The 16,487-nt window shown below is 44.4% G+C and overlaps 1 protein-coding gene across 1 annotated transcript in view; it reads left to right on the forward strand.

Annotated features, from left to right (window-relative positions):
* The first annotated feature begins 1,087 nt into the window (after positions 1-1,087).
* Positions 1,088-16,487, forward strand: part of HCRTR1 (hypocretin receptor 1) — a 201,675-nt gene continuing 186,275 nt past the window's right edge. Inside the window, exon 1 of the mRNA XM_086954116.1 lies at positions 1,088-1,546. Coding sequence (XP_086810242.1) covers positions 1,088-1,546 — 459 coding nt within the window. The remainder of the gene's footprint in view (positions 1,547-16,487) is intronic.

Genomic DNA, 16,487 nt, shown 5'->3' on the forward strand with positions numbered 1-16,487 from the left:
AAAGGATTTAGAAAATTCAAAGAAGTCCTTAACGGTTGGTGGTGCTGCCACATTTTCAGGAAGTACGTGTAACAGGGAGATATAGCAGAAGGAAGGGTGAGCTTTTTAGGAATAATCATAGCAACAGGAAGATCAGTCAGAAGATTTCATTACAAGACCGGAGGTTACCATTATGCATAACGTTTTATTTGTTATTCCCTGCAGCACCTTTAAAGAACTTTCCCAACAAAGAACAATCCAGAACTGAAAACTTAACAATCAATAAATGTCACTGGTGCAGAACTCTCCACCTCTTTTAATTGCTGCTCCTGTTCAGACCTATTGTCTTATGACTCTATAGTTAATTGGATTAAGTTTAACAGGAATGTAAGATTGTGGGGGACATATTTGTAGTACTAAATGTTTCTAATTTACAGAAGCAGAGCATGTAGTTAGGCTTTGATTTTATCATTGCATTACGAGGTCTTTTAAAAATAAATAAATATTTAGTCTGGTAAAGGTATTTGTTAAGAAACATCGCTGTCTTTTTGAGCAAGGCATATAGTTTTTTTTTTGTGTGTAGACCCATGTAGCCACACTCCGTTAGGCCATTGGAGGTAGGCTATTTCACGTCTAAAAACAGGTAGGCAGCATGATGATTAGTGGATAGGTCGGCTGATAGCGCAAGTTGCTGCGTGAGCTTAAGAGGACTTCTATAAGGGGAGCTGTGGTCGGTAGGTGCTAAAGTACCTGCATTTCTTATTATAACTGATATGTGGAGTGACGGTTTAGAAGTTCGTACACACACTCACTGTCTGGACTGAGAGTGCCCTATGATTGCTCACTGTGGTGTTGAGTAATCACGGCAGCCATCTTGGTTTGAGCTCTATTACACAGTAACATAGGGCCATATGATGCCGGGAATCAGCTAATACTGTTTTTACATTACAGAAGGAACATTCTCAGTCAGCTGAGGAGAGTACTGCGTAATCCTTAGAGAAAGCAGGGGAAAACGTTTATTAAGTAGGAATTTGGTGTCAGTCATCAGCTGTTTGTCAGTTTTTTGTTATTTAGTTGCGGATTTTGGCCAGCATTTCCTATCAAGAATATGTCCTCAGAAGGAAATAGTATGCACCAGAATGTGGTGGAAGGTAGGGTTAGCGAGGAGAGTTTGAGAAGGTTGATTCATATTGAGGTTAAGGTTTCTGTGAAGGAAGTTGTGGAGCTGGTGATGGTCAGGAAAAGAAAGGATGAAAGGTCAGAAGAGGATTTTTGGTCTGTGTCTGAGGACGAAGGTAAAAAAAAAGTAAACAAACAAGGTAAGAAGCATAGGAAAACTAAGCATTTGGAAAAAAACAAGAAATATGGATTGAACTCCATGGCAAAGGTGGGTGCCCATCGCAGCATGCATAGAAAAGGTGTTCTTAGCAGCACGCAGGGTTTGTCTGATGAAGAACTTATGATGGAGAATGATGATAACATCATGCAAGGAAAAGAGAAAATGTATGATGAATACATTTTGGATATTAATCAAGATGAATATTTAAATGATGACATTATCGGTGATGTTAGTTCATTCTCTAAAGCAGTGTTAAAATATCTTTTGTGGGAAGTGATGTTCAGTCCCTACAATATACGTCATCCAAGGAGTGCTGTTTGGTAGTCATTGGACCATGTCAGCAAGTTCATAAAGGAGTGGATAAGAAAGCTCCTGGAGAGGGAGGAAAGGAATATTATAAAAGCATAGTGCTCTAGGCCACAGATAGAGAATAAAATGTGTTATACACGTAACCTAGACCCGGACATTATTACCTATCTGTTTAAGATGGGGAGAGATCCACGCAAGGGTCTTCAACGATCATTGAAGCAATGCCAAGATCGGCTTCTGGATGTTTTGGGTCCATTAGCAAAAATTATGGATATGGCTGAGGAAGCACATTTGAATGATGAGCCGGTTGATGTGGCGCTATTATGAGTTTGGAGCCAAAGAACCATGGCATTTTCAGGAAATGCCAATGAAGGCCTGTTGGCCGAGCAGAGGAAAACTATTCTAATGACGATTAATCCCATGTTGGGGAAGATGGCTAGTAAAGAAGCTAGTGAGGATGCCAATGGATTGCTCTTTTGAGAGGGCATGTGAAGAGTTTGAGGAAGCATTAAGCAACATTTACAGCATCAGGCAAAGCACAGAATAGTATGAGAAACGTTTATGGTAGTGTATTTGGACAGGCCAGAAAACTGGGATTTTATGTTGGCTGTGGATAACAAAGGTCCCAATAAAATTCCATCTACAGAGGAGCTCGAAGAGGCTTCCAGGGTTCAACAGGTCAATTCCACAAAGAGGCTGGCCTGGAAGAGCCAGGAGTAACTAGAGAAGCGGTCAGTTGACTTCAGGGTCCTTTTATTTATTTATTTTATTTTAATTATTTCTTTTATTTTACTGATTTGTGGAGCGCATGGCTGCCCGTGAGCGTCCCAGCGCTAATGACATAAAACCAGATGTAGGTGGACCTCAGGGGAACAGCCAAGTTTTAAGTGCTCTGCGGAATGATAGAAGGTTGGGTTGGGCTCTGATGTCTGGGGGTAGTGTTATTTATTTATTTAGGGTCCTGCAGTGAGTATTGCGATTATTATCGGTTTTTCCCAAAGAACAGTAGGGTATCATTTGAGAATGTTTTTAAATGAATGGAGGCATATAACAAAAGACCCGTGGGATTTGAAAATGTCCAAGAGTTCGAGATAGAGTTTTTCAAGGCAACATTTCTGGGAAAAAACAAAAGAATTAAGTTTATGTTAGGAAAAAATGAAGGTAGCAGATTTGGAGGCAGAGGCATTGTACAGAAGGGTTCAATACGACTAGTAGAGGAGTATTTAAAGGGTATTGTGAGCACATTATGTCTAGTAGAGAAGAAGGAGAAAGTACGGAGGCCGGCAATAAATTAATAACGTTGAATCAGTCTTTAGTTTACAGGCATTTTAAGATGGAAGGGATCTATCTGTTTAAGGGATATGCGTCAAACAAAAGATTGGTTATCAAGAGTGGATCTGAGGGACTCCTAATTTACTGTGCCAATGGAGAAGAAAAGTCATAGATTCCTTAGGTTAAGATTGAGGACTAAGATATACTAGTTTTTAAGCCTTCCTTTTAGACTGTCTTCGGCTCCACAGCACTTTACAAAGGTAATGCATGCTGTGGTAGCATATTTGAGATAAATTGGTTTATCATATGATTGTTTATTAAGACAACCTACTTTGATGTCACAGAATATGGAGGAGCTGGTAACGCAATTGAAGTGGACAATAGGCCTCTTAGTTTTTAATAAATGAGGAAAAATCCGTTATGATTCCGTCTCCGTCGAGTATGGAGTTCTTAGGTTTCAAAATAGGCACAATTGTGAAAGGCTGTTGTTTCCAAAAAAGAAAATGAATAAAGAAAGAGGTTTCACGTGTACTAAGAAGGGACAGTTTGAATTTGAGAGCTTTGGCAAGGATAATGAGGTTGTTTTCTTCATCAATCCAAGCAAATTTCCCAGGACCTTTGCATTACAGAGCTTTGCAGAGCGTGAGGGTAGAGGCATTTAGTAAAGGTCTGTACTGTGGCAACAATATTGTTTTCAATCAAGAGGTGAAAGAGGATTGGAGTTGGTGGATGAACAATCCGGAAGCATGGAATGGGGAGCAATTTTTGGCTGTCTGTCAGAATTTGTTCTGCAGACGTATCCCAGTTTAGCTGGATGTGGAGCTCAGGTGGGAGGGCAGGAGACAGGTGGTGCTTGGTCAGGTTTTAAGAAGACCCTTCATACAAACTGGTTAGAGTTCACAGCAGGACTGTTCACCTTGAGGAGTTTCAGGAATGTATAACAGGGACAGAAGGTATTGACGAAAATTGACAATACTTTGGCAATGTCTTACATTCTTACATAAACCACTTGGGAATAAGAAGATCCTGGGGTCTGTTGGACACTGAGAAGTAAATTGTGGCTGTTTTATCTAGAGCCCAAAATAGGAGTATGTTGGAATATCTTCCTGGGGAAAACAATTTGGTAGCAGATTGGAATCCAAGACATGTGAAAGTTTACAGAGATTGGAAAAAGTGTTCTTCAAGAGAAAAGATCAGATTTTCGGTCCTTTGGAGGTGGTTCTTTTTGCATCCAGGCTGACATTTCAGATTCAAAATTATTTCAGTTGGTTACCAGATCCAGGTGCAACAGAGATAGAAGCTTTTCAGCAGAAGTGGACAGGTATCAGGAGGTATGCATTCCCTCCTTTTACGATGATTCAGCGGGTTCTTCTGAAGGTAAGGAAAGAGAGGTATCAGATAGTACTGGTGACTCCTTTTTGGGTATCACAGGCATGGTTCCCAGCAGTTTTGAGTTGTTTTGAAGTTGGCGTGCAAGATTCCCTTGCTGATTATAGAAGAGGGGATCTGTTGTCAAATGAAAGAGAGAATATCCTAGAGCGTTCCAAAGGATTTCACATGAGACTGCTGAATTGCTTGAGGACTCTTGGGCCCCAGGTACCAGGTGAAAATACAGAGGAATGTGGAACATTTAGGTTTGTTGGTGCTTGGAAAGGACAACAACAATAGAAGGGGGCTCCCCGTAGGGTTTCTTAGAGATATATAGGCAGGCCAAGGGGGGAGAAAACCACTGTATAGAGAACAATAGAAGGTACCCTGCCACTTATTTATAGAGGTCCCAGCTAGAGGATCCTATTTTGATAAAGAAAGGGGGTGATTAGCCCAGCGGCTGAGGCTGCACAGGACAAAATTAGGTCATTCCAAACAGATTCAACAACATGTTGTGAAAAAATACATATTTTTTTATTATTTTTCTCTTTCTAGATATATCCAAATGACATACATGTAAAAATTTATATATTCACTGATTGTTCAAAAAACACAAAAACAAAAACAAAATGTTTTTTTCAGATTAAGATCTGCCCACACTTCATACAAACTACCACACTCATTCACACAGGGATTATCCTAACTATGGGGGAAACATTCAACTCTCATTTATCCATTTCTCTAGTCCTGGTGCAGACAACAGTGGATCTTAATTTAGTTGTCTAACGCGGGGTTTTTTTTCTTTTTCTTCCAGGAAGATGGTCTTAATACGGGTCCTGATGTACTTGGAGAGGGTTGCCGTATTCCTGGGACAACATGCCGACGCGCGTTTCGGTGGAAAGCCAGTAAGGCTACACCTTCGTCAGGGCCAGGGTAGTATGTTGGGCAGAGATAAGAAGTAAAAATCTTCCTTTCGGTTATACTGTCAGTTATCTTGTCACTTCTTGAAATGAGACCGCTGGGCATCCGATGGGACGTAGGTTTGTAAGCGATCCTGCACTTCCTGGTTTTTTTACTCCTTGCGTCACAGGTCGGTCCAAAATTAATGCATAAAGTGTTCTTGTAGCTCGTGATTAGAAAAAGCCGGGTTTCTGGTTAGGGGTTCCACCGACAGTTTTCAAAAACATAGCGGGCTGCCGTTTCCACAAGTCCCGTCTATGGGTCGGTTGCTGTCGTTCACGGGGGTTCCGCCGGCTGCCTTGGTCGGCCAAGCGCGTGGTACAGGACACTGCTTGGAAAGGAGTCTGGATTCCATGGAAGGATCTGTGGTAGAGGTTGTACATCTTTTAGGTGAACAGTTTGAAAAGGGTTTAAGTTATCGGACAGTAAATTGTTATAGATCAGCAATCCCTGCAAGTTATGTGTCAGTTGGAGGAAGTTCAGTAGGAAGTAATGTTTTAGCTTGTAGAATTTTGAAGATCATGAGACCTAATAGGCCTCCGAAAGAAAGGTACAACATTTTTTGGGATGTGAATTTGGTTTTGAAGTTATTTCTGGCATGGCCAGTGAACAAGAATTTGATTATTCAGGATCTTTCCGACAAGTTGGCCACGCTTTTATGTTTAATGTCATGTAAAAGGGTGTCAGATACTTAATGTCTGGAAGTAAGTAACAGGACAATTACACAGATGGAGTGTTATTTTTTTAATCTGGGAGAGAATGATAAAAAAAAGTATGTAGCCACAGGAAAAGTATCATATTTTAATTATGGAACTCAATATTATGATTGCTTGCATTGTTAAATTTTATTGTATATAGGCCCAGTATATGATATTTCTATCATATCTTTTGTCTGAATTGTCTTTTTAATGCATTTTTATGATTGTCTTAAAAAGCAATCGAATAAAGTGAATTGAATTGAATTGATAACTATGTCCACCTCAGGGTTTCATTGAAAATTTGAAGAATGTGTAAAATTGTGTGTGGATGGATTGTTTGAAGGACCATGAGTGTACAGTACTGATGAACAGATGGAATAGTGAACATCAATTGTAGATCTCTTTCGTGAGACCGTTAAAGGAGGTAAGTACTGTCACAATTTTGAGATGGGTGAAAATTGCAATGGAACAAGCAGGAGTAAATGTGGAAAGGTTTAAAGCTCATGCTTTAGGAGCTGCAATGACAAGTAAAGATTGTTGGTCTAGTGAGAAACTATAAAGCTTTTTGAAAGTGGCTGATCAGTCACATGTGGGTACGTTTGCAAAACATTATTTTGGACTGATTGAGTAAATGTCAGAGGCAGTGTTGAAGGGCTTTCAACATGCATAATGGCAGCCTCCGGTCTTGTGATGAAATTGCAGTCTCAGATTAACATGATAAGAGAATAGGATTTCATTGAAGACACAGAGGCTAACATTATCCCTCCCACCTCTCCAATATAAAAAACAAAAAAGTCATCTCCCATGGAGGGGTGGGCATTTGCAGTTTTTTCTGCCCCTTACCACCAGGGTAAAAAACATCTATATGTTAGCCCATCTAAATAATATTGCTTTTCATTACTTACTGCCGAGGGGGCATACCATGGGTGGAGCTTGGGCGTTCCCATGCACCACCCAAGGATTCTCAATTTACTAAACAAAGTAGTCAGGGTTTAGCATGAGAAAACTGCACCCTTTTAAAGTAGGCGCAGGGAAGGAGAAATGCTTTAATTTCTCCTTCCTTTTCCGACTTTGCATGTGTGCTGCACTGTACAGCACACATACAATGTGGGAAAAAAATGCTGGTTAGTCTAAGAATAGTATTTTGTACTGGAAGGGGTTCCCTTCCAGTACAAAATGAATGATAGACTCGCGCAGACACCCTCGCACCATGAAACACAGGTTTCAGCGCCGGCGCAAGGGAGAGGGGAGGAGAGTGCATTATTTTAGTAAATTGGGTGCTCTCATCTTTTCTCCTTTTCACGCAGTGCAGCATTTGTGGCTGCTGCAGCGTGCTACATGAAATATAGTAAATCTCCCCTTACAAGTCCTATCACCAAGTCTTGCAATCGATTCAGGGTCCGAGGCTCCCGAAGAAACAGAAGAATGTTTCAACGGTCTCTACTGTCCTTATGCAATATACAGGTAGCTCCTGAAAAAGATGACTGCCTGCGTTGTGTGCTTCAGGCAACTCGCCTGGGTTCACAGAAATCCGCCATGTAATAACAATCGCGCCACACTCTGTAAGCCAGAAAGTCTCTAATGACTTTAAACTAAGTGAGCCATGAGCTGGCTTTAACTTCACAGGGTCTCCTCCCAAGACTCTGTCACCTGGTGATCCTCTTCTCTCTCATATACCGCATGTTCTCCAGCTGAAACACTACAAACAAGCATACATTATAAAAACTTGAATGGGCAAAAGCCCTCTGATTCAAAGCCAAGAGGTATCTGACAACCTCACGTCACTAAAGATCAGACACAGGACCTTGTGTCTCCTTCCTCTTGCTACCTCCATTTGCTTCCAGTTTTGTCCACTCGCATTGGTGCCTGATCTTTTGTTTTACTCTTTTGCTCCCCCTGCCACCCGACTGCTTCCTTTGCACCTGTGCATTTTTGCTGCGGTATAGCCTGTTACTCTGTCTGATTCTTCAGTAGTCATTTTGGGGGGATTTTGACAGACGATGGCGAAGGAAAACATATTTGTTCTCGTGGTTGTCTGTCGAATCTCTTCCAACCCGGCCCCACCGCTCTTACCTGCACGGGCTGAAGTTTGTCATTTCACCTGCAAAGCAGGGCCTCCCACCCTCACAGAAACCCATGCCACTCCCACTTCACCAACCACGACCACCTCAGTACCACTCCGATGCCTCCTGCTCAATGCCCAATCCCTCTGCAAACATGCCACCGAAGTCTGGAACGCCATCTCCACCTTCGCCCCCCAACGTGATTTTCATCACAGAGACATGACTCAACCCCTCCGCCACCTAGACATCGCAACCGCAATGCCCAGTGGCTACAAAATGACACACTGAGACCACACCGAGAGCTAAGCTCTGGAACTCCTTGCCACTAAACATTTTTTCCTTGGAAAATCTGTCTGCCTTCCGGAAGGCTATTAAGACCCATCTGTTCCCCTCTTCTTAAGATTCCCTCTCTTCCTTCCCTTTCCTTCTTTAGTATAGCTTCTGTGGTTCTTCAGCGCCGGGACGCCTCGTTGCTGGGGCAGCTGTTGCGCTTAATCAAAAAGATAACATAACATAACATAACAAAAACAAAGGAGGGGGCATTGCCATTATCCACCAGGAAACAATCTGCTGTGGCACCACCGTAGAAAACACCATATAGATCATGGAACCCCTCATCTTCCAACCCCACACCGGTGACAGAAAAACCATCAGAGGCACCCTCGCCTATAGATCCCAGGACCACACACAGGCTTCTGCGACACCATTACTGACTTTATCGTCCCTCTGGCCATTAAGTCCAAGTCCTACATCTTCCTCAGAGACCTCAACTTCCACCAGGATGACCACAAATACACAAACCCCGCCAACCTCCTGGAATGTATAAGCAATATCAGCCTCACCCAGCTTGTCCAGACCCCACACAGAGCAGAATGCACACCTGACCCAATCTTCACGGCCAGTGACGGGATCAAATACAGCCATGGCACTGAACTTACCTGGACAAGTTGTTGCGGTCGCTCCATTGGCTGCCTATCCGACAGCGGATAGTTTTCAAAGCCTTAGCTCTTGCACACAAGGCCTTCTATGCCACAGGGGCTAAATACCTTCAGAAGAGGCTCGTCTCCTATCGTCCTTCCCGATCTCTGAGGTCAGAGTTGCTGTCCCTTGCCATCGTTCCTCGTGTGAGGAAGGCTCGTATGGGAGGTCGTTCTTTTATGCTTCGGGCCCCACAGCTCTGGAACTCCTTGCTCCTGGCACTACATTGCACCCCAAATTTGTTGGCTTTCAGGAAGGGCCTGAAAACTTGGCTTTTTGCTTCCTAGAGCTTTGTATTCTGTTAACTCTGTTTCTTTTAATCTAAGTGTTGTGTTTGTCTTTTTTAGGTTGTCAATAAAGCGCCGGGACACTCTTTTGAGTAGCCGAGCGCTATAAAAGGCACAAAATAACATAACATAACATAACATAACAAGTCAGCAGGTACACACCAACTCAGGACATTGAAACGCAGCTGCAAACAACTGAAGAGAAGATAACACACCAGCAGAGACATGACAGTCTGAGACACCTTCAAGTTAGCACTCAACAACTACCACCAATGACTCAAAGATGTGAAAAAAGACACCCTAACAACCACATCAAAGCAAGCGCCAACCTCACCAAGGGACTCTTCAGCATCATCAGAGAGTTCTCCTGCTCAACAGCCATAGAGATATTTACAACAAGGGGTGGTGAGGGACAGAGTCTCTGAATTAAACAGAATACTCTCACCCAGTCAAGAGATCAGGGCTAGATCCAACACCGTTTTTTAGCTCACTGCACCATCCCAGTTTCAGAACCTGGCTGTATGCAAATTAGTCTGTTCCTGTCCCAGTGCATGATGGGAACAGGGCAAACCAAACTACAAAAGCCAATTCTTACACTGGGAAGGAAACAAGCTACCGGGGACCGGTTTCTGGCATTTCAGCCTCTTCGGCCCGGCTTGCTTGAATCCTGATGGTGCAATGAGCAAGGGACTCACATCTGAGCATACCCTTCCACGCTTAGGGTGGACAAAAATATTTACAACAAGGGGTGGTGAGGGACAGAGTCTCTGAATTAAACAGAATACTCTCACCCAGTCAAGAGATCAGGGCTAGATCCAACACCGTTTTTTAGCTCACTGCACCATCCCAGTTTCAGAACCTGGCTGTATGCAAATTAGTCTGTTCCTGTCCCAGTGCATGATGGGAACAGGGCAAACCAAACTACAAAAGCCAATTCTTACACTGGGAAGGAAACAAGCTACCGGGGACCGGTTTCTGGCATTTCAGCCTCTTCGGCCCGGCTTGCTTGAATCCTGATGGTGCAATGAGCAAGGGACTCACATCTGAGCATACCCTTCCACGCTTAGGGTGGACAAAAATATTTACAACAAGGGGTGGTGAGGGACAGAGTCTCTGAATTAAACAGAATACTGTCACCCAGTCAAGAGATCAGGGCTAGATCCAACACCGTTTTTTAGCTCACTGCACCATCCCAGTTTCAGAACCTGGCTGTATGCAAATTAGTCTGTTCCTGTCCCAGTGCATGATGGGAACAGGGCAAACCAAACTACAAAAGCCAATTCTTACACTGGGAAGGAAACAAGCTACCGGGGACCGGTTTCTGGCATTTCAGCCTCTTCGGCCCGGCTTGCTTGAATCCTGATGGTGCAATGAGCAAGGGACTCACATCTGAGCATACCCTTCCACGCTTAGGGTGGACAAAAATATTTACAACAAGGGGTGGTGAGGGACAGAGTCTCTGAATTAAACAGAATACTCTCACCCAGTCAAGAGATCAGGGCTAGATCCAACACCGTTTTTTAGCTCACTGCACCATCCCAGTTTCAGAACCTGGCTGTATGCAAATTAGTCTGTTCCTGTCCCAGTGCATGATGGGAACAGGGCAAACCAAACTACAAAAGCCAATTCTTACACTGGGAAGGAAACAAGCTACCGGGGACCGGTTTCTGGCATTTCAGCCTCTTCGGCCCGGCTTGCTTGAATCCTGATGGTGCAATGAGCAAGGGACTCACATCTGAGCATACCCTTCCACGCTTAGGGTGGACAAAAATATTTACAACAAGGGGTGGTGAGGGACAGAGTCTCTGAATTAAACAGAATACTCTCACCCAGTCAAGAGATCAGGGCTAGATCCAACACCGTTTTTTAGCTCACTGCACCACCCCCTTTTGTAAATCGATTTTGGCCACTATAGGTGTGGCAGGGTATACTCAGACATGAGTCCCTTTCTCACTGCTCCATCAGGATTCAAGCAAGCCGGGCCGAAGAGGCTGAAATGCCAGAAACCGGTCCCCGGTAGCTTGGCTCCTTTCTGGTAAAGAATTGGCTTGGTAGTTTAGTCTGCCCTGTTCCCATGATGCACTGGGCCAGGGACAGACTGATTTGCATATAGCCAGGTTCTGAGCTGGGATGGGGCAGTGAGATAAATAACGGTGATGGATCAAGCCCTGATCTTTGGACTGGGTAAGAGTGGTCTGCTCAATTCAGACACTCTGTTCATCACCACCCCCTTTTGTAAATCGATTTTGGCCACTATAGGTGTGGCAGGGTATACTCAGACATGAGTCCCTTTCTCACTGCTCCATCAGGATTCAAGCAAGCCGGGCCGAAGAGGCTGAAATGCCAGAAACCGGTCCCCGGTAGCTTGGCTCCTTTCTGGTAAAGAATTGGCTTGGTAGTTTAGTCTGCCCTGTTCCCATGATGCACTGGGCCAGGGACAGACTGATTTGCATATAGCCAGGTTCTGAGCTGGGATGGGGCAGTGAGATAAATAACGGTGATGGATCAAGCCCTGATCTTTGGACTGGGTAAGAGTGGTCTGCTCAATTCAGACACTCTGTTCATCACCACCCCCTTTTGTAAATCGATTTTGGCCACTATAGGTGTGGCAGGGTATACTCAGACATGAGTCCCTTTCTCACTGCTCCATCAGGATTCAAGCAAGCCGGGCCGAAGAGGCTGAAATGCCAGAAACCGGTCCCCGGTAGCTTGGCTCCTTTCTGGTAAAGAATTGGCTTGGTAGTTTAGTCTGCCCTGTTCCCATGATGCACGGGGCCAGGGACAGACTGATTTGCATATAGCCAGGTTCTGAGCTGGGATGGGGCAGTGAGATAAATAACGGTGATGGATCAAGCCCTGATCTTTGGACTGGGTAAGAGTGGTCTGCTCAATTCAGACACTCTGTTCATCACCACCCCCTTTTGTAAATCAACAGCCATAGAGAACATGATCCATCCTTCACAGGAACTCTGCGACGCTCTTGTGAACCATTTCCACAACAAGATATCCACAATCAACAGGAACTTTGAGCCCAAACACACTGACCTTCACAGCCTCCTCACTCCGAAGGGAGGCTACCCATACCAGCCGCTCACCACATTGGAACAGCTCACCATACAGAACACCACAGCCATCATGAACTCCATCCAATCTGGAGCACCCATGGATCCCTGCCTCCACTGCCTTTTCAACCTCAGAGGCAAGGATATCAGCCACCAACTCACCACCATCCTCAGTGCATCCATCACCAAAGTCACCTTTCCCAATGCATGAAAACACACAGAAGTTAGACCACGCCTCAAAAAACCATCTGCAAACCCCAGCAAACTCCAAAACTACTGCCCTGTTTTCCTGCTCCCTACCACAGCCAAAATCCTCAAGAAGGCCATTAACTATCAGCTCACTGAACACCTACAGAGAAACATCCTGTTCTATGCTACTCAATCCAGGTTCCATGCCAACCACAGCACCAAGACTGCCTATTTTGTCGCCAGTGTCAATATATGCACCCTCCTTGAAAGGAGAGATTTGGCAGCCCTAATCCTCCTTGACCTCTCCGCAGCATTCAACACTGTATCCCACCAGACACTCATCAAGAGACTGCACCACATCAGGATTCAGGGAGACGCCTTCAGATGGATCACATTGCTCCTCACAGAATGAACTCAGAGAATCTGCCTTACTTCCTTCACCTCTAAACCTAAGAGCACCAATTGCGGCATCCTTAATGGTTCATCCTTCAGCCCCAACCTCTTCAACACCTACATGACACCCTTAGCCAAAGTGATCAGAAAGCACAATCTCAACATCATATCCTATTCCGACCACACCCAACTCATCCGCTCGCTCTCAACAGACCCCTTCACCACAAAGTCCAAGTTCCACAACTGCTTGAAGAATGTCACTGGCTGGATGAAGGCCAACTGTCTAAAGCTTAACACCGACAAGACAAAACTCCAGATCTTTGGCAACAGCGTCTCCCTTTGAAGCGACACATGGTAGCCCGCTAAACTCAGACCCACTCCCACACCAACAGACCATGACCGCAGCCTCTGCATCAACCCTGACAGCAAACTCACCATGAAATAAAAGATTAACGTAGTTTCGTCCACCTGCTTCCACACTCTATGTATGATCTGAAGAATCTTCAAATTACTCCCCATCGGTCTGAGGGAAACAGTCACTCAAGCCCTAGTCACCAGCCAGCTGGACTACAGCAACGCACTGTAAGCCGGAACCACAACCGAACTCATGAGGGGACTTCAGATGATACAGAACACAGCAGCAAGACTCATCCTCAACCTGCCCAAACAGACCCACAGTACCCCATACCTTAGGAACATCCAATGGCTCCCGGTCCAGAAAACATGCCAATTCAAGATATTGATACAAGTCTACAGAGCCCTTCATGACCTAGGGGCTCTGTACATGTATACTGGTCATGACCTAGGACCAGCATACATCTACCACCGCCGGAAGTTCCACCAACTCTCCAGAGACCCGCCTCCTTCACACAGACACCACACATCTACCGAAGTAACAGCAGCGGCCATTCTTCTCTTACCATGCCCCAAAGTCCTGGAACAGCCTTCCATTCCATCACTGGACATCATACTCACTGGTGGAATTCAGGAAGATACTCAAGACCTGGCTTTACGGCTGAGCCCAGCAACCTGGAACCTGGATATCCTTGTGGGTGATTAGTAGGGCTTAACAAATATTGATTGATTGATTGACACAGTCAAGTCACACATAGATGGCCTCAGGCTGGTGTGGAGACTGAGAAGTTTATGCACACTCTAAACAAAAAAACTTAGCATTGCTTACAGCACAGGACACAGGTCAGAGCTGGATTTGTGTTTGTCTTTGAGAAAGTCCCACCTCACTCCTCATTTGACCACCAATTCCAACCAGTGCAACTATGCATTGAATGTACAGTTGCAAATATATCCTCCTTCACCCTTGTCAAGTCCTCGCCAGTCCTGGAGCATGCAAAATGAACATGTGATACATGGAGCTAGTAGCCGACATCTTTATTTATCAGCATACAGCGTTCAACTGTACCTCTCATTATTTCATGACCATTAATAACCACACCTTAACACCTCCCAAATAGTTACGTAATTCTTTTAATTACTCCGCACCAGAGCGGTAGGGTGCTAGCGCTTATAGTCATAAGACACTATATCTCCCACCTTGTTCAATAAAAAGTTATAAACAACAGCAGCATTATAGTTCTTTGATAATTCATCTAGGTGCTTGCACTGCTCGGCCAGATAGTGTGGTATGAGGCAGTTGAGCAGAACACTGAGTGGGCACTGAGGGTACAGGAGCTAATGTTTGATCTAGACAGCTAGGTGGGACAGCCTCATCTGTGATAATTGGGGATGATGAATGTCGAGAAAGATGTCGGAAATGTGGCAAATCCCTTGAGACAGATTTCCCAGGACATTGCACCTTTATCATTTGGTCCTTGTGCATCACAACTCTCATAGGCTCAGCAGCAAACAGAGGATCTTTTTTCCGTGTCTGTTTTTGTTTTGCAATAACCTAGTCACCTTCGTCTAAGATGATCTCCTGAGTTTGCCGACACTGATCAGCATACGTCGTCTAATGACGTTTTCAAAAAGTGTCAGTAGCACAAACCTCGTCAACATTCAGAGTTTGGTCAGTGCTCCACTGTGGTAGTTTGTTTCTTATAACTCTTCCAAACAGCAGGGTGGCAGGATTCAATCTGGTGGTGGAGTGAGGAGTGTAACGATGGGCATGGAGGGCTTGAAATAAGGTCTGACTCAGCTCAATTCCCTCCATTGATGCACATTACATCACTCCCTTTAGTGTGCTTATAAATCGGTCCACAGCACTGTTAGCTTGGTGCCACAAGGGGGCACTTTTTGGATGCTTGAGTCTAGTTAGAAACTCCTTAAACTCCTCACTATCGAACGGTGAGATTTAAGAATGTCTGGATTGCCCCATGCTGCACAAATGTCATCCAGCCACTCAATGACCATGTCATGTGTTGTTGATGACATTTCCTCCACCAGAATACTTTTCAATGACTACCATGAGACGATGACTTTTCAACAGAGGCCCATAAAAGTCAATGGGCACTTTATCTCACGCATGTGCAGGAAGATCAGACATGGTTAATGGATGCTGGTTCACTTTTGAGGAAAGGCAATTAGATCATTAGCACGCCTTTAGTTACCTCTCAACTCTCTCATCCAGGTGTGGGAACCACACTTGAATACTCTGGGCTCTTTTGGTGGCAGCAATGCCACGATGTGCTTAGTAAGTGAATTCAATGGCTTGCTGTAGGAGAGATCGGGTATGATGATCCTTGAGCCTTTTAACACCATTCCTTCTTTAGTGACAGAGTTCATCCTGCACACTTTGAAATTCAACATCATTACTCAGAGGTTGAACAAATTGTCTCCATGACTGCACTGAAATTATGTCCTTAAGAGCAAGCATTTCCTTATCTGCATTTGTAGCAGCAATGATCTCTTCAATCGATAAAACCGCTGGCTTGCAGGAACTTACAATGAAGTTGATGTTCTTTTCAGCTGTTTTTGTTGGTGAGCCAGGCTGATGTAATGGTACTCATGAGAAGTAATCTGTAAAAGGTTGATTCTTGCCTGGCTTATGCACAATTGTATAGTAGTACTCTTGTAAATGCAACCCTCACCTCTCGATGTGAGGGGGCATCTTGACTTTTGGGTTTGTGAATATAGTGAGCAGTGCTTGGTGGTCTGTAACAATTGTGAAATGCTTGCTGTAAAGAAATACATGAAAGTGTTTACAGGCCCTCGCCACGGCCAGACTTTCCTTCTCTGGCTGAGAATAGGCACGTTCTGAGGAAAATAGACTTAGACTAGCGTACGCCCAATCTGTCTCTGAGCATGTGGATGTCCAATATGCTGAGCAAGGATTGCTATCAGCCCCACCAGGCTTGCATTAACAGTTAACTGAAGATGTAATTTACAATCAAAGTAAGCCATCTCAGTTTCATTTCCAATTGCACGCTTTATCCTGATGAAGATTTGGTCACATTCAGAGGAACATAAGAACTGGGCATTTCATTTAGTCAGGTCCCTCATTGAGCACTCTCTGTAGCAAAGTCACAGATGTACCTTTAACAACAGCTGGCAATGCCCAAGAAGGATCATAGCACAGTGATATCTTGTTGGGTTTGGTGGGTGACAGGGATTGTACGTTATCTGCATAGGGAGCA

This window comes from Lissotriton vulgaris, chromosome 2_1, assembly GCF_964263255.1.
Source record: "Lissotriton vulgaris chromosome 2_1, aLisVul1.2, whole genome shotgun sequence".
Lineage (NCBI taxonomy): Eukaryota > Metazoa > Chordata > Amphibia > Caudata > Salamandridae > Lissotriton > Lissotriton vulgaris.